The following is a 19,218-nucleotide window of genomic DNA, read 5'->3' on the forward strand; positions in this document are numbered from 1 at the left end:
GAGCACGGGCACCGGGACAGACCGTTTATGTCTATATTTGCCACGTTGCACACTCCAAGCCCTGCCCACCTGTCATCCACTGCCCACTGGCCCCTGCCCACTGACAGGCGGAATAAAATGGGCGAACAAACAGAAGCATTTTCAACTGAGAACCAATTGTGTTGGGTCGCCTGGGAGTGAATGGCTGTGCGAAAATGTCACACCAAGTCAAACTACATGAAATACTCTGGTACATGTGTCAGGAGAGAGAGAAATATCATAAAAAAAGTGAGAGAACTTGTATCAAACACAGTTTTGCTTGGCGTATCCATTCTTTTACCTTAGGTGATCCTCACATATTCCTTGACATCTTCACAGAGTTCCAACAAAATATTTCCAAATATGACACAAAGCCATCGCCTCATCCGTAGTGCCCAACGTCCAGCGCCAGTGGCTCATTGCATATCAATGGAAATGAGTTTTTACCGAAAGTTCTTTGCGACCGATGAAGTGCTCGTTGAGGGAGTGGCTTCCAACTGGAGAGCAGTCGAACTTTGGGTCTTGTTGTTGCCATGTGCGATGGTGCTTCTGGCGACGCTTTGGCGGTCGCCTACCAATACGAACAGACTCGCAGGGCGACAGGCACACAGACACTCATGCAAAACCCAAATGAATGCCATGCACAGAGTCCTGCTTTTGTAGTCGCTCCAACAACCCAACAACCCAGCCAGCCATCCGCCCTCTTGCCCTGGTCCTGGTTCTGGTCCTGGTCCTGGAGATGACATGTCAAATGCATGACCAAATAGTCTTTGAATTTTTCTTTTTCTCCTCCTCCTCCTCCTTTGTTTGACGGATTTTTCTCTGAATTTCCTTTTATCATATTTTCAACACATCATATCGTAGATATAGATTTCTTTTTGATTTGTCATTAAAGTTTTTTTTTTTTGTATTTTGCTGTTTCTCTTTCAGTTTTCTCTCTTTATATTCGCATTATGATAGGTTGGTGGCCTGGTTTTCGCTCTTTGTGGTTTGATAAATGGAAAAATAATGAGATATCTACATGCGGAACATATCATAGGGAGAGCCACGACGGAAATAATCCTAAATAAATTACTACAACTAAGTAAAAGAGTCCCCCAGATAAAGTGGAAACAGTTAAAGTAGGATTTGAAGAGTATAAAGCATTTATCTGCGATTGATTATATCCTCATTTCGAGTAACCAAGTTGTTTCGTTCAAACATTTACAATTGCAGGAAATATCTTTGACATAGCTGATCCAATGTCTCCCAACATATCCTCTCGGTTCCCCCTGTGATTGCCCACAATGCATAGAGGAAAAACATGACAACGAACAAGTGTCATGCGAAAATTGCACAGATTTTCATTTAACATAATTCCGACAAAAAAAAATATAGGCAAACCTGAATAGCCAAAACCAAACAAAGTACAACAAAAAACCAAACCAAATACCAAGCACAAAAAACGCATTTTCGAGGGCTGGAAAAGAGCGGGTATTGTCAGGGCTCGAATTCAATACAATAATAATAAAATTTGTATGCAAAATAGGCGTTGAATGCATGCAAAGATTGCAGGGCAGGACGAGAGCGATCCAGATACAATGGTTCTGGGCTGGGCTGGTCTCGTCTGGTCTGGTCTGGTCTGGTTGGTGGCTGCGACTGATGCCGATTTACATATACAAATATGCAGGAGAGAGAGAGAGAGAGACAGAGCTGCGATGCTGCTGTTGGGGGTGATGGTTCCTCCCCTTGTTGAAAAATCGTAATCAAAAATTGCGCAATAATTTGCATGTTTATTTAATAGCCCCAGCGCCGAACGGTTCGCCTTCGCCTCCCCCGAAAAAAACACACTGGCACTCCCCCATTTTGGAAAACACCACAAAGTGCCATTTTCCTTTGTGTGTGTGAGTGCATAGTGTGGGTGAGTGTGTGTGTGTGCGTATCTGTGTGAGTGCACTGCAGTGACAAACATTTTTGGGTATGCAGCAAACTGCGAAACTCTGTTTTTGGTTTTCCCTGCACGGCAGTGTGTGGGTGTGTAGCCCATTTTGGGTTAGGTTGCCCTCATCTCTAAGCTTCGCCCTCTCTGGATACTCATTATGTGAGTGTTGTTTTTTTTCCAAGTTTATTCTATAATGAAATCGTCTGCGGGCTGAGCTTTTGCATTTGTATTTGTTTTTGCATTGCGGCGCGGCGCGGCGCGAAGAGCGAACAAGTTTGCGGCACACTTTTATGACACTCCAACAAACAAAATGCAACCAAAAACATTAAAACAAAAGATAAACCTAAACATAAAAGAAATACCCAAATTAGCGGACAATTTTGAAGGCGGCGGCTTCTGCGCTTTTGGGGGTATTTGATTTTGAATAATATATTATCAAATGGTTGTGGGAAGAGCAGACACAATTTGGTTTAATTTGCTTTTATTTGAATAGAGAATTATGGTTTGTGCATGAACATAATTTTTCTGAGATAGTTTATGACACAATTTCTATTCATAATTTAGAAGTTAGAAAATGCAATTATTTTGAATTAAAAACAGAACTTATAACCATCTCATAAACGTATTTCTCATTGTAAATAAATAGAGTTCAACAAATCGAAACAACCAGCATGGCGAAGTATTCCCAAAAATGATGGCAAATATTGGCCCACAGTCATAGACGAGCTGGGCACAATATTTTGACTGTTTCGTTATTTATTTGACATATTTATGAGGTTCATAAATACAGATACATATAAAAATGCGTTTATTTCTATTTGGCGATTTTTTAGTTTTTATGGCTAGCAAATAAAAAAAAAAAAGAGAAACAAACAAAGAGCAGCAAAAATGTGTTTATACGTGAAAGTTTTGGACTACTTCCAAGCCCAGGGAGCGTGTTACACAACAGCAACAACAACTCCTCTCTGTCTGGCTGCTGCTGCCTGGTCAAAGTTCCAATGGAGAAACATAAAACATTTTTATGTAATGACTTTCCTCGCTGCATCTGTGCTTTCTGGCTGTTCCCTTTTTGGCGGGTCTGCCGCCTGAACTATTGACAGCTGATGATAAAAAATTGTTTAAAAATAAACCAAAACAACATCAAATGGTGGAAAAACGGGCGCCCCCGCCAGAGCAAGGATAGAAAAATGTTTAGTTACGTGGGTTTCGAAAAAAAAATATAGACTTCGATTGATGGCTAATAAATTTACGAAGATTTTATGAAGCTCGTTTCCTTGTTTACCAATCGAAACTAATTAATTTCTATTTATTGAATTTATTCCCAATTGGTTCATTACAAGTTGCGCACCTCCTCTTTGCAGCCCCTGCAGGCGAACCATTCCATTTGAGTCCATCTCGACACATCCACTCACGCATTAAACATTTTTCGCCTTTACACTTTTAATTTATGTATTTACTTTTTGGATTGTTTGCTTTTGCTGCCATTCTCCGCCCTGTGGACTGTGGACTGTGGACTGTGTACTCGTATGCCTACCAATGCCACCTGCGGCATTTCGCTTTCGCCGAGACAGAGGCTCTTATTGAAATTCCAAAGTTGAAATGACTGCAAAACGAGTAAGGAGAAGGACGAGAGAGGTGTTGATGGCGTTGGTCGAGGTCTGGCTACATGCTGACAGCCATGTCAGCTACAACTCCCGTCGTCGCCATCATCGTCATCAGTGGGTTGCCGCTTCTCCAGTTCGGCCTCCCTTTTTCTGGTCGAGTTCTGTGGTCGCGTCTTGGTCTGGAGTCTGCTTTGGGTCTGCCCTCAGCACATACATATATTTATGTACATTTTTTGGGGGGGCCTGGCTTAAGCGTGGAAATGTACCACTTACGAGCCAACTTAGTGGAGACCTTCTTTTGACACCCATCCCCAACCCAAGTGCAGCTTCAGTCCTCCCTGATTGTTTGTTTGCGATGTCTGGCCTGGCACTTTGTTTGGCTGCTTAACTTTGGATCAGCTTTTAATATAACTTAATGCGCCCAAATTAAATGCATTTTGTCTGTGAAGTTTTATTGCAAACATGTACTCTGTTGGGAGGTCAGTGGCCGCGCCGAAAACGAAATCGAATCAACAAAGTAATGCCAGTAAATCAGAAAATTACATTTTCAAGCATGTGGGGAGACAGCGCCAAAAAAATACTTTAACAGCGACTCGAACAAAGACTTCGACTTTAAATCCAAGTCCTGTTGTGAACGTGGCTAAAGGCTGAAGGCATTGTAACTTAACTGCAAGGGGGTACGAGTGCGATAAGACCTGACTCTGTGGTGACCCTCTGTGTCAGTTTATTGCAGCTCTGCTCGGGTTAGGCGTCCCTCCAGCTAAATGGTGTACCATTAAAAGTGGACATTTGTAAACATAAACTGACAGATAAACACCGAAAGGAGACAGGGAAGCAACCCACTCTGCGGGCAGGTGAATGATACAAAGAGTGGCCCCTGCTATTTTCATTGGTTTACATTACACTGGCAGAGGGGACACACACATACATCTACGTAGAGAAAACCGTTAAAATACTTAACAAACGTAGATTGTAAAACTTTTTTATAACAAAATAAAATGTCATAGACTGTTGTTGTTGTTGTGGTTGTTTGCTGTAATGGAATGGAGTGCATGGGTGTAGGGCTTTGGTTTTGGGAGGTCACTGCTAAACAACAATGTGCAGCTGAAGGACTCCCGCACAGGTTCCTTGACCACCAACGTTGCGATAAATGCAGCCACATCGAGTGGGGCAGAAAAAGGTGCAACAAAATGCTCGCTCGTTATATGGGTCAATATGGGAAACAAAAGCATTGTGCAAAAGGTACAATCAGAAAAACAAAATGCAACAAAATCTAAAAAAAAAAGGATTGGCATTGAAGAAAGTTTGAACAAAAAATAGTTACGAAGAATCGTGGGGGTTCGATGGAGGAATTACCTGTAAATGGAATGCGAAGCAACTCAGGGAATAAATATTACTTTTGCATCTGAATTTACATATGTTACATTCTCTCGGATCGAATTACTTTAAACAATTATTTAAATACCAATGGTGGGGAAGTTTTTCTTAATTATTCTTACCCTTATTCTTCTTATTCCGAAAGATCATCGCAAGCAAATTAAAGTGTTTCTAGTCAGAGACATTTGCTTCATCATGCCTCAACTCCAATCGCCTGGCCCAGAGAAAAACAAAAGGAAAGAAAAACGGAAAATGAGTGGGGAACTAGATGACCAGTTCGGCTTTAACTTTGTTGCAACATTTTGTGTTGTCATATGAAGCAATGGCCAGCGGATGGGGGGGAGACACAACAACGGAAGCTGGCGGTCAGGTCAGATGCTCGTTCGCTTTTCAAAGGGATGGCTGGAATAGTAGTTAGCATCCCATTGGATTCTTGTGGAGATGGACACAGAGGGTGGGAGAATGGAGGTCAATTTTCTACTCAGCACAGTGGCTGGGCACTCGCTCTACCCCTTTAGTTAAGGTCAATGTTGTTATTGTGGCCTCACGAAATTGGTTCGGCAGAAAATAATAAAAATGCGCCACTAATTGAAATTTGTGTAAAGTTCTCTGCGAAGGTGATTTTATTTTTTTCTTTGGGGTTTGCAATACCAGATTTTGGACTCATCCAAGCCGACTTTCGTGTGAACGGAAACAATTTGCTTGATGACGAGGGCCCTGGGCCGTTCGCTTTTGGTGTAGATCACAGTCTCAACTGCAAAAGAATTTCTTCGATTATTGTTTGTTGCACTGGGGACATCTCTCTCTTACTTTTAGGCTGCTTTCCGATATCGAGGCATATATATTCCACCACAAAGTTCCGGTCGTCAGTGCCAATAATTACCCTAAACCTGTGCTTGTTCGACCTTCGCTTGAACGTGTCGGGATATTTCGACCATTGACATGCTCCCATGTGGATGGGCACAGGATACCAGACAGCAAACGTCACCAAGTGCCCGGTCATATTCGTCTGCACAGATGGGAAACAAATAAAGGCTGACAGAGCGACTTGGCTGCACACTTACTCTGGCAATGGCATTGCTTGGCTTGCTGCAGGCGGCTTCATGGCCGGGTAGGCCTAGGAGGAGGAGGCTGGCAGCGACTGCAAAACTTTTCCTTTTTGCTTAAATATTTTGAGATACTTATGCGAGCAACCTACTTGAGCGGCATTACTGCCGGAAAATCCAACCCAATATGGTGGCAAACATTTTCGAATTTTGTATGCCGATTACGGGGGAACCAGTGGAAAATTCAGCTTGGCATTTAAATCTCATGCTGGTTATATTTAATCTTAATTATGTGTTACAAACGATACATTAAACTGCATATTTTTACCAATTAAAGACAACAGACTTTCAGTAGCCTTAACTTAAAGTGCAACTCATTTTATTTGCAGATTTTATTGCGGCACTCAAGGATGTCTCGGTAATGATACCACAGGCGGTGAAACGTGGCAGTAATGCCTTGTTCACGTGTAATTACGATATGGAAAATGATACTCTATATTCGGTGAAATGGTATAAGGGCAAGCGTGAGTTTTATCGCTACACACCCAAGGAGAATCCTGCCATGAAGGTCTTCGCCATGACAAGTGGTCTCAATGTTGAGGTGAGTATCACACATGGAATGTCCTGCCATACCATCCTCAATCCCCCTCTCGATTGCCATAAAGGGCACATGTTACTGCAGATGCGTGTAAATTATATCCATAATGGCTGATTGCCAGTCACCCACTCTCCACCCACTGCCACAGCAGCGGTTTCCCTTACATTTTGGCTCCAACTGAGCGCTGTAATTATGCCAGTCCATCCGTAGACGAATCCGTTAAAAGTTGTTGGGCGTGGCCAATTAGTCGCGCTTGCGATTGACTTGCGGCTCATTAAAAAACAATATATACAGATTGCATAAAGGACCAGCGACAAAAATGGCCAATCAGTGAGGGGCTAAAAGATGCAACTGCAAAATACCCTCGAAGATTAATTTGCTGATTTTAGGAGAAGATTTAAATTGGAGCCTCTAAAAATTGCATTGCATGATATTCATCACAGGCAGATAAGCTTCATTTTGTATGGTGAAGAATTTTCTGGTTATCCTCTGTTATACCCTATAATGAGAGAAAGCCAATTAGGGTTCGACGCCAGCAAATTGGGTTAAACAGCCGAACGAACTTCAGCGAAATGATCCCGCTCCACCCACATCCACATTAAACCCCATGTTAAATGCAATTTATTAAATTTGATTTTTATTAAGTGAATTGCCGCGTGAGGTTTCATCATTTTTTCCCACAAAGATTAAATTCCATGTACGAAATATGCCAAATAAATGTGTAAGCAAATAATACGCAAATTGTGGTTCAAAATGAATATAAAAGTGGTCTGGGAATACTTAAAACAATTCTGCGAATATTCCATCAATTAATAAATGTTTTGGGATACAATTTCCAAAGCATTCGAAATACACTTATGAGTCAAACACCACGAGTCAAATCCCTTTCGAGTCAAAGCAAATCTTCATCAAAGGCAGATGACCCCTTCAGCCTTGAATTCAACTCTTCACCTTTATACCCTCAATTTGCAGTCACTTTTCACTCACCGACTCACCTTTTTATCACGCTGCTCACTTTGCCATTCATAACCAAGACGAAATTCTTTTTTCATTTCGTTCCTTTTCACTTGTGCCCTTGCAGGTGGGTTATATTCAATTTCTATGCACCGCGTCCAGCCAATTTTTGCCCAACTAATTTTTATTAGGTTCTTCATTTCCTTTCACGTACCTCCACCACTTTCTTTGACGCTTCTTTTGCTCCTCTCTCCCCATGCAGCGCAACCTCTCGAATCAAAGTCATGTCGTACTGCAGTCGGTGCCGTTGAATATTTCGGGCAAATTTACATGCGAAATATCTGTGGAGGCGCCCACATTCCAGACCGCCATGGTGTCCGGCGAAATGGAGGTGGTTGGTAAGTAAAACAGAAAAGCCCGCATACACCCATAAAGGGATATGCAATCAAAATATGTATAGGGTTAAAAAGTGCACAAGGAGCCGGAAAGGGACAGAGAAGGGCACCAGAAATTGCGGCGGTGGCAAGCAAATTAATTAGAACAAACGTGTTGCAGCCTGCCACTGGCTCTGCCTCTGGCTCTGACTCTGGCTCTGGTTCTCTCCTGTTTTTTTTTGGCGCCAAAAGCAAATTTTACATTTCCGTTCCTTGTCTCACTCCTCTCTCTGCATCTCCATCCACTCTTTGCAGAGCTGCCGGAAGAGCACACCGTGGTCACCGGGATACAGGCGCGCTATCGCATTGGCGATTTGGTCGATGGCAATTGCTCAATTAAATACTCGAAACCGGCTGCTAATTTGACATGGACTATTAATGGTATTGTGGTAAGTTTTGGTTTCGTTTACCACTGCTATCCGCTGCTGGACACGCCTACTTCGCCCATTCCCTTCAATTAGAAGCGCAAAGGAAAGTGAGCGGCTGCAACGGGTTTGATCGGTTTCAATTGATGGCAGGCAGTTTTTCAATTAGTCATTGGCCAAAGCGGGGGACTAATTGCTGGTACTTTCGTTTGAGTGGGGCCTTGGGTTGGGTAAAACTCGTTAAATACAACTGGCATAGATGAAGGACTGATTAACAGAATGAGAGATAGCTGGAAGGAAACGAAACAACGAATATAAACTGAAATATTTGTAGTGGATTAATGTGATAAAAGTTTACAACTGAATTATAATTTAAAATATTAAAAAAGCTTTTCCATTCGTATTCTTTTTTCCCACTATTTTGCACTTAGAAATATACATACCTATAGGAAAGTGGAGCATTGTTTTTGCCATGCATTTCTCTTTTTTTACACACTTTTTGGCACCTGTGCGAGTGTGTGTTTGTTCCTACTCATCTTCTGCAACGTTTTTATTTGCCTAGATTCATGCCCCTTCGGTCTGCCGTCCCTTCGGCTGTCTCTCTCTCTCTCTCTCCAGTCAGATATATATATTTTTTGATAGGCCGTCAGTTTTTATGCCTTTCGCCTTTGCTGCGTTGGATGTTTTATGGCCGCAACCACAGCCGTCGACTCCAACAGGAGGTCACACTGCCTCCCGCCAGTCCTCGCCCAGCTGCCGTCAGGCCGCCTCGCATGATTGCGCACAGGTGTCCGGAGAGAGAGAGAGAGAGAGAGAGGGAGAGTAGCAGTGTCCGTGGAGTGGCTGCGGCTGTGGGCTGTGGCTCTCGGGGTGCGTGGTGCAGAGAAGGCTGACATGTCCCGGCATTTTGCGTTTGGTTTTTCAAGAAACGTTTAGGTTGTCAGCTAGTTTTTCCTTTGCGTTTCGTTTCATTTCGTTTTTATGGGCCAGAGCTGTGACGTTCCTCCACCTAGGGCATTACGAAATGTTATTGTTGCCCTTGCAAAGAGGGGGCGGCAAGGGGTTAGCTGGCGGCTGGAGTATAGTAAATGCGATGTCAATGTCAAAGCCCCGCCTCCGCTCATAACTCATATTTGTGGCTGCTCTTTCTGTGTGTGTGTTTTGGTAAAAGTTGATAGAGTTTTGGGTGCTGTAAGTTGATTTTGTTTACCGATTGAGTGCATAAAAAATAAATTTATTGATAAGCTTTTTCAATGTTAAAATTTTTCTCTCGTTTAAAATTAATACCAAAGAATCTAAAAAAACTTTGTACACCCTTTCTCAGCCATGAAAATTGAACCCCAATACCAGGAAGACCTCGCAAAACAACAAAATTGTCGGAATTTCAATTTAAGATTTAATCATTTTGAAAACAAGCAAGCAGCTAAAAATATATATTTATATAGATATAAGCTGTGTATGTGTGTGTGTGTGTGTTTGCGTATGATAAAAATGCAGAGAGAAAACTAACACAAACAACACTTAAGTGTTGCCTACACCATGCGGTGGGTGCGGCCACTTGATCTTTTAGCTAACGAGCGCATTTCAACAGGAGCACCACTCTCCGTTCCGTTCCCTCGGCACCACCTCCACCACCACCAGCAGGGCCACCAGCCACCATCATGTGTGCTGTCAGTTGTGGGCTGGTTGGGTGGCTAGATGGCTAGGTGGCTGGTTGGGTCAGGCAACGGTATCTGCAGAGGCACTTCAAACTAAACTCACCGCAAACAAAGTGGCCTCGTCTACAGCCCAGCTTTCTGGCATGTCCTTTGGCGCCTCCCTATCATGGTGATACACCATCATCATCGTCATCGTCGTCGTCGTCCTTCCATCTTCATCTTCACCCCATAGTTCTGGGCTCTCTGCTCTAGCTAATCACTCAAGCGTAAATCTATTCATCATTCATAAGTTATAAATTTGCCTGTGCTGTGGCACGGTTCCCTTTCTTTTTTTGGGCGGTAGGAGAAGTGTCGGCTTTTGGGATAGTTATCCCTTTCATACATCATTTTGAGGGGGCACACTTCATTGGGAGCAGCGGCTGCAGCTGTCCCATTGATAGATATTTATAAATGGATTATGTTGGAAATTGGAGCAGATGCACGTTTGAATCGCACTTGACATTCTTTCTCCTTGTGCTTTCACATAGGTGCCACCGCATCACATCAAGACGTATCAGATTGAGAAGCAGGAGAATACCACACTGGAATCGGTTACAAGTGCCATACATTTCATGGTCACCACTCAGCATTTTCTCAAGGGTCAGATGAGGGTAAGCGTAAGACCCAAGCGAAGACACACTCGCAAAATTGGTTCTATTCAGACTCTAATAAAGTTTCTTCCTTTCTGGTTTGTTAGCTCAAGTGCACGGCCAATATCTTTGACATCTTCAAGGAGGAAATGGAGAGTGTCATTGAGGAGGACAGACCCAGGATAATGGCCTCTGGCAGATCTTACGACATCAACAACTATCCCCTCGATGAGCATACGAATGGCGAGAGGGGCTTCGAGGATCACAATGAATCATATTTGACCTACTATTCGGGTAAGCAATCAAAAAACTTATGAAAAATGCTTGGTTGGGCTGAGTAAAAATACGAAAATGTTGTTTAAGCTTTGAGCTAGATTCTTGTGAGCCTGAATACTTTCTTTCCCACCGCTTCAGATCATATATCAGACAACTTCAATGGCAAACATTGAGAATCTATATCGGAAATTCAGTTCCACCACAAAAGTTCCATGCAAGACAGCTCTAAGTACTCACCCAGACGGCTGCTCAAGTGGTTTCATGTAGGATGTGTGTGTCAAAAATGCATTTGCATAAAGTTCGAAGCGGAGTGCAAACTGGTATCGGAACATCCAATCTACCCACTCCATCGGCTGCAGTTCCGCTTTGTAGTACTCTGCGAGCCCTGCAGCCAAAAGAATTTTGCACACTCGCATGAACACCCGAGTCCATGGCGCTCCCATCAGTCGCAAAACCGAACTCAATTTTAAATACAATTTTCAGCTCAATGCGTTCACATGCATGTTATTCTTGGTGTTGATGCTTGGTGTTAAGTAAATGTTGCCTCAAGTAAGTGGCAACACTTCTTCCAGCCAAGGGAAACTGCAAAGGAAAATAGCGGAAAAACAGGAAGAGCGGAAAAATCCTTTGGCGCACACTCCACGCGCCACGCTGTGCCTCGGGGCCCCAATAATCGCTTCCGTCCTGCACAGTCTGCCACAATCCGGCGACAATCTTTCATGTCTAAACTTAGTTTATATCAATTTGATTTGCCCACCATTTGATGCGATAAGCCTGCTCCGCCTCAGTGGCTTCCTTCGGTGCGGTGGCAGCCCGCAAAATGTTTATGCTGCACAATTTTATTTACATAATTTATGTTGTGTGCCCCACAAGGACAAGATGCAGGCACTCCAGCAACTTGGAGATCGTCCAGCTAAGTTGCCACCCCATGCATTTGCGGGTGCCAGAGGGAAAGGCTGGAGTGAATGGCAAACCAATGAAAACAATTTTAAAATCTAATCAATTGAGTTTTCAGGCAAAGCTAAATCCGATTAGGGGAATCTTAAGAATTTTCACTAGCAATAACTAAAACTAAAATAATTTGCCCGAAAAATTAGTTAAGCCAAACAACAAAAAATGACCAATCCCAGCTAGAAAACCTTCACATCCAATGCCATAAACTTCCTTTCATTAGGACCTCTATTGAGCAATCGTAAGGCTGGAAAATTGTGAATCCCTCTTGTTACTTAACTTTTCACAAAGGAATCGAAACATTCTAAACTATCGCCAGCTCTGTCCGACTCTCTCTCGCTCTCTGTCTATCCATCTCTCTCATAGCTGTCTGTCTGTCTGTCTCTTTTCAGCGGATAATAGTGCATCGGGCGCATCGACAGCTGCACATGAAATCTTTTGGCACGTCTGGCCATCGAAGCTCGGGGCAGCACTTCGGATCAGACTTCACATCAACAGGCAGTTGGTGGGGGCGTGGCCATGGGAAGCACTCGGTGCCTGGATTACGCAAGCAGCGAGACCGGGAACAGCTCTTTTGTGTCTGCTGGGAGTGCTGGCCCATCAAATTATCAACTGTCAATACACAAAGAAATCGACAGCACCAGCAACAGCGACAGGAACAGCGATGGGGCAACGGCAGCAACAGTCGCCCGGAGTCGAAACGGAGGATGTGACAATGTCAAAGGCGGCAGCATCCGAAGCTGGAGCGAGCGTCAAATGCTTTTATAATTGTCAAATGGCAATGGCAACACACAAGCCCCATCCCCGTATGAAAATCCAGGAGAAGATGAACGATGGTGGGGATAGGACTGTGACTGCGGAGTCAGACGATGATGACGCGAATGTTGCAAGTGTGGCAAATGTTGCCGATGATTTAACTGCAGCTGCAAAGGGAATGGCAAAAGGAAGGGTAACGGGAACGGGAGCTGCAACAGTGCCATCTGGAGTTGCCGTTAAGCGACTGTCAGCGACACTTGTGGGCGTGGCAGGGCCCTGGCTGGATCAACGATTATTGATGACTCGCCGACGAAAGATGTGGAGGACGCCCGTTCCGGGTTACTCCGACTGGCTCTCGTGCTGATGCCGAATTGATGATGAAATCCATTTCCAAAAGTAGCTTAAGGTGTTTGCCCACTTTTGCTGCAGTGAAGCCTCTCTCCCCCAGTCCCCCCGTCTCCCAGTCCCTGCCCTACCAACATTTTCCAGTCCGGCAAAGTGAAAAGTTGGAGGAAATAATTAATATATATGAATATTAATTGAAATCGCCAGCTGGATGGCCGGGACGCTGCTGTAGTTCATAAGTGTTATGCATAAGGTGAGCGGACGAAGAAGGAGCGAGAATAATTAAGTATAGCCAGAAAGGGGAGACCTTTAAGGAATCATTGAATAATAACAGGAAATATAGTCTTATTTGTATTATTGTAATCTGGCAAGGTGTATGAAATATGCAAACATGTAACTAGAGGATAAAATCGGTAAAATACTCGTTAATATAGTATATAAATTCCATGGCACATCCCAATAGTTTGAAAAAAAATACTCGTATGAATTAGTGTTTAATTAGTTCTGAAATGTAATTCAGTCATTGCTAGTGCACTTTGAGAGCTTCTGCCAGCTAAAACACCCTCACATGTTGCGTAAAATGCTTTCGAGAAAGATAATTTGAGATTCGATGCATGGGCTGTGGCCGAACTTGAGCAGAATTTAACTGCATTCTTATCAGCAAATAAAACTTGCAGCACAGCTTCAAAAGCTTCAAGCAGAGCGAGAGAGAGAGAGAGCGATGCAGAGCAAGAATCGTCAAAACAACAGCAAACGAAGATCGAAGAAGAACCAACTACATTTACCGTTCTTTATGAGTTTGAGGGGTTGATTGCAAGTCGAACATTATGCATTACAAAACAACAGCACTACAGTCGAACTTCGCTAACTTGAACTGGTCAACTTAATACATATGTTTAGAACGCATTATTTCGTCTTATGGAATACCAATTTAGATTTACACGATCTGAAACCCATACCAAACCTAGACCATAGACATTATTGTTATTCACTTGCACATTCATCTACATGTTAACTCATGTTAGATCCAGTTAGCGACGTTGGACTGTAAAACGATGAAAAGCAAAGCGATGAAGAGCAAAAACGAAAGCCACGCGCTGTACAGCAAGCTGACCTTTGGACTCTGCCTCGTTCTTGGCTTTTTAAAACAGAATTGCAGTGCCACTTAGACGATGCGGTTGAAGCCTGTGTGACACTAAAAAATCCAGTTGTTGAAGGGCTTAATTAATAAGAAACGCCTTGTGGGAGTGCAATGTACTGAGAAGGAGATCAAAGTATTGTTAAATTGCATTTTATAAATCCAATTTGATCGATTTTATATTATTTTATTGTTTATGGATCACTGCTGATACAGCTCTTTTCCATAGAAGAAATTAAATTAGCGCTCAGACGGTCCTTCTATTGTAGGTGTCACACAGGCTCACAAAATAACGTTTTCCCAGCAGCAAGCAAGGCAACTAAAATGAGTTGATTTGTTTTGTATTCTTCATGTAAATAGATGTTTAAGAAACTTCAGGCATTAAAATTGTTAACTTAAATATGATACCTATGATATAATAGCAGCACTGTATAGAAAGGAACTTTTTACGGGTTTGGAAAAAATGCGAAATTAATTATGAAAACAAATTGATTTGTAGAACACAAAAAATAGAACACAAGAAAACTAAAATAAAATTGAGTTTCATCTTATCATTTCGCAATATATAAAATCAATGAAATATGAAGATTATTTGAAATTTTTGGCCAACAAAAATCCAGCGGTAAATAGTTCCTTTGCCTTGAAAATAAATCAATGTTTATATAAATGGTAAACGACAACGTACCGAAAATGTTGTAAATTAAATGGAAACCCCTTAGGAAAGCATCTATAAATTAACTTACATAAACATATAAAAAATAGTAAGATAATAATAATTTAAGCCTAGGTCAACATTTGTATATAGTAACTACGAGTATGGAGAGGAAATAAACTTCAGGATAGGGTATGTAAATGTTAAAATACAATAAAAAAAATACATATTGATGTGGAATGCATGCGCTCAGATTTCTCTAACCAAAACGTGTTGTGAAAGTTGTCTTCCCCTAATTTACATTCTCTGCTCAGTAAATTGTTGGTAAATTTCATTTTTAACCTAAGTTCTCATATGGTTTCGGTTATGCAATGCGACATAATCATAATAGAGGAGACATACCAGTAAAATACCAGTTGTAAAATATAAAAGGAATTTAGTGTACATAGAAATACGAGTATTGTGCTGTAATAAATGTAATATTCATTTTGATGTTTTTCAAATAATTAACAAAGGAAGATTAAATGCAGCCAAAAAAAAAATAAATGTTGTTATCTGATAAGCCCGGAAGACTAGTTCTAGATTTGTAATAGTAATCAAATGTAAGTAAATGGTAAAGCAAATGCGTTTGCATTGAATATTCAATATTCATATCCCAATCAATAACCAAACATGTGTAAAGCCAGCATAAGTCTAGAGACGACCTAAAGCCCTAAGTAAACAAACGAGTAACAGTGATGCAAGAATGCAGCAAGGAAATAAAATATACCCTAAAGAATAAAGCAGACACATACGAGATGTAATGATTTCAGAAAGTATTATTGTAAAAAGTAATTTGACGCCGGAATGGAATATATTAATAGTACATAGTATGTATGTATGGCATTTGTTTGAACAATAAGCAGGCAGAAAATATATATTAATAAACAACAATAAATATTTATTAACGTGGTGTGTGGTTACTTTATATTGTCACTGTTTTTCAAAAAGAGTGCAGCGCCATCAGGCGAGCAAGCGGAGTACTCCCAGCTGGAAAGCTCTACATTAACATGTACAGCTGGAGAAAGCTTTCTCTTACAGTTTTCTTTTTAGTCTCAAGCTAAAATAATGTAGAATTCTATATACTGACACCAAATTGAATACAAATTTAGGATATTCATAAAAATCTAGATCTTTTAGTACGAATTTAATTAAAATGATTAAGTATCAAAGTTCGATGAAGAATAGCTGTCAAGCTTTTGAAAGTTTTTTTTGAAGCGCCAAAGTCCATATCGCAACTTTCCAGCGCTGACCAAAAAGGATTTCACACAAAAGCTCTAGGTCCACCTCCTCGACATGTGCCTCCGTTGCACCTGACTCTCTGTACCATGTAGCAGAAATACATTTATTTGTGTATTCCAGTAATTTTGAGTTAAAACTTTTCTTTTTTAAACACCTTATAATATTAAAATATCTTAGTTTGTCGAATAAAAATATATGTATGTAGTTTCTAGTGTACAACATCGCTTTGCTAATTTGTGTTTAAATTTAGTAGAACAACAATATTAAATAATACACGAAAAAGTTGTTAAGCCAATTTAATTTGCTGCCTTCTGATATTTCAGAATATTATGAAATATTTAATTTATTATCTACAATATAACAACGAAGAATAGAAAGCTTTAGCTGTCAGAGCCTAACTCTTTGTGGTATGGCTAGATTTAAAGGGCAAATACGTATTTTTTAACAGCTCATACGATTCTAGTCTTTCTGGGCAAGGGAATGCGAACTAACAATATCTGCACCTTGAACATGCATATGTACGTACATACATTCACACATAGTCACGAAGTCTGCATTGCAGTTTTGTACATATGTACATACATACATGATCGCACGAAAGCAAAAGCTTTCGCCAGAGCCGTTGTATTATCCGTTCTGCTCTTGTTATGTGCTGTTTTTTCTGATGCACACAATGCTGATGGATCGAGAGCCACTTCAGCCGGCCGACCGTTCTCTCTTCTGCTGCGCGCAGGGGAGCTTTCATGTGAAGGTCAGTTGGGACGTGGGCCAAGGCTGAGCTTCAGTCAACGCGCTTTAATGACGACAACAGCACGCCCCGCACCTACTACGAGACTCTGTCGCATTGCTTAAATAATAATAGTTGAAAATCGATGGAATATAATAATAAAACCAATAACAAGAGCGCGTTGTACAACTCCCTGACTTGACTTTCGGACCGACCACCATCACCTTAACTTGGACAACAATTCATTTTCGCTTTTCATTCAATTTCCATACCCCTTTTCTTTTGTGTTTTCTGCACACGTGTTTCTGTTCCTCCCCACACACATACACACATTACTTCGGCAGTGACTTTTTTTTTGGTTACATTGAAAAAAAAGTACTTCGACTGCCAACCAAATCCCATTACGAACTCTAATTTGACCAATTGACAGAATATTAATTGCGCTTAAAATTAATTAACAAAACTATGCATATTTTTTTAACGTGAAACGAGCGTGTTATTCGTCCATCTGATTTTATAGTTGATTGTGTTTAAGTTAATTGATTGAGCTATTTATGTTTTTGTGCTTCGATCCAAATTCAATTTGCGGTAAGTCGTGTGTTTTTGGCGGGAAGCAATCTCTTAATTTCATTCCCTCCCATTCCTTCTTTTGGCGCCAAAATGAATGAAAATGTTGGGCAACATTTTGGGCTGACTGTTAAAGGAGCTAGCAGCTCCTGTTAAACTACAACTGTTGAGTAGTGAGTAGATGCTTACATATGTACACTGCTCTATCTGTTAACAGACGTGCGTGCGCCTAGAGCAAAGGAAGAGAAGAGAAGTTACATTCGCAAATAACAGATGTTTACATATTCTATGCTGGCAACAATTCAACCAAAAATACGATATGTTGGCTCTCACGCTCTCTCCCTCTCTTATGATCTTGTGGGTTTTGTTTTGTTTTTGGTGCTCTCCTCTCGGTTCATTGACCCAGCAACAACACCGCTCGCTCGCTGTGGAGATTTTCTCCAGCTCGCATTCATCGGGACTACAGTTAGGAATTCCAGTGGTTATTCCAGGGATATCGATGTATCAACATCCCTAATGGGGGACCAGGTCAACTTGCCCGCTCGAGAGCCGCGTTCAGTTGCCTTCGAGAAGTCATACTTAAAAGTGGTAGCCGCCCCGAGGAAAGCTTAAGTTTCGCACGATCTATTCTGACGCATCCCCGTCCCCTACCCACACACACACACACACACGAACTAATTATATACTGATATATAAACTGATATATACACCTTCGATCCACTGTGTAGATCACAATTTAAATGCCTTTCGTCGAGAGATTTCAACAAATACGTAATTTTGTTATGAACGTCTGTCTCGTGGAGGCCATCCAATTTGTCCAGGACTTAACGCATGCCATTTGCTTGGACTTTCAGGGATTGTTCAACCTCAAGTAGAGATCCCCCGAGCGATCCCTCAACGGTAAGTCTTGCCAAAAAAGTGATGACAGAAATAGAAAATATTAAAAGACAGAAATTACTGTTTCTGTTCGTTCTTTGCCTCTTCTCCGCCTCTGTCTGTCTGCCTGCTGCTTTCACATCATTTCCGTTTTATGTGAACTCGCTGAAGGGAATGGTGGTACGACGGACGAGGCAAACCTCATGGCTGATCGTAGCCTGCCACAGTCGCCCTTGAGAGGTTAGGTTCTTCACAATTAGGGAACAGCAGAAACAAGCGAATCTGAAACAGTGAACTGAATATAGATTAATTAATATGTTTTTTTTCTAATTATATACTAAGTAATTCAAACAATTGAAGGCCTAGAATCTGAAAACAAAGTTTGCTTAAAGGTCAGCAAATATTTATGATAAGTAGAAGTGGTAAATGAGGAGGGAGAAGATAAAATAAGAGAAGGTTAGTTGTCTATACAGTCAGCCATCGAAATAAATAAATTGTATTTTAAATACCATTTACAGGCTCCGTTTTAGGAAGTTTTTGTTTGTCTTTCTTTACAAAAATGACTCAACAAAACACACAAAATAAAACTGATTATCTCTCAAAAATTTAAGACTTAATACATGAAAAGGGGAAACGGTAACTTTAGCCAAGTTATTCCTCCAACATTTTCTTACATCTTCACATTTATTTAATAAATATTTGAATAAACCTCTCATTTATTTAACATTTTGCTAAAGCAAGCTTATTGGTTCATATACGCTTATATTCTTCATTTTACTTCTCTTTTTATTCACAGCTCTCCTCATCAGTACATCTGTACACCAAATTAACACAAAAATTCCCTTTCAATACGCACCCCCACGCACGCATCGCTTATCGCTGACCAGGAACGCAACGACCAACTGGAGAAAGCCCATTAGAAACACCCTCTGAGACGGACATTTTGATTGGTTTTAAAAACTAAACGACTTTTTGGAAGACCCACAAACACACGCTCACGCACACCCACGACTATTGACCTCTGACTCTCGAACCTCTGGTAGAC

At 41.3% G+C, this 19,218-nt stretch overlaps 3 protein-coding genes across 3 annotated transcripts in view; 2 read left to right on the forward strand and 1 right to left on the reverse strand.

The window, feature by feature from the left end:
* The window catches only part of LOC117584332, a 42,023-nt gene extending 27,278 nt beyond the window's left edge, over positions 1-14,745 (forward strand). The window contains exons 3-8 of the mRNA XM_034273163.1: positions 6,356-6,567; positions 7,781-7,916; positions 8,208-8,341; positions 10,503-10,625; positions 10,712-10,898; positions 12,224-14,745. Of these exons, the coding sequence (XP_034129054.1) occupies positions 6,356-6,567; positions 7,781-7,916; positions 8,208-8,341; positions 10,503-10,625; positions 10,712-10,898; positions 12,224-12,951 (1,520 nt within the window). The 3' untranslated portion in view covers positions 12,952-14,745. The remainder of the gene's footprint in view (positions 1-6,355; positions 6,568-7,780; positions 7,917-8,207; positions 8,342-10,502; positions 10,626-10,711; positions 10,899-12,223) is intronic.
* On the reverse strand, positions 5,515-6,137 carry LOC117584334. The gene is made up of 4 exons (XM_034273165.1): positions 6,119-6,137; positions 5,985-6,069; positions 5,731-5,929; positions 5,515-5,674 (listed from the first exon to the last, which is right to left on the reverse strand). Exons 1-4 carry the CDS (start codon positions 6,127-6,129, stop codon positions 5,544-5,546), a joined length of 426 nt encoding a protein of 141 aa, XP_034129056.1. The 5' UTR covers positions 6,130-6,137; the 3' UTR covers positions 5,515-5,543.
* Positions 14,746-16,781: 2,036 nt separating the features above from the next.
* Positions 16,782-19,105, forward strand: LOC117584254. The gene is made up of 3 exons (XM_034273058.1): positions 16,782-17,318; positions 18,026-18,197; positions 18,970-19,105. The coding sequence occupies exon 2, from the start codon at positions 18,038-18,040 to the stop codon at positions 18,170-18,172; it is 135 nt and encodes a 44-aa protein (XP_034128949.1). The 5' UTR covers positions 16,782-17,318; positions 18,026-18,037; the 3' UTR covers positions 18,173-18,197; positions 18,970-19,105.
* The last annotated feature ends 113 nt before the right edge of the window (positions 19,106-19,218 follow it).

This window comes from Drosophila guanche, unplaced genomic scaffold, assembly GCF_900245975.1.
Source record: "Drosophila guanche unplaced genomic scaffold, DGUA_6, whole genome shotgun sequence".
In the NCBI taxonomy this organism is placed as follows: domain Eukaryota; kingdom Metazoa; phylum Arthropoda; class Insecta; order Diptera; family Drosophilidae; genus Drosophila; species Drosophila guanche.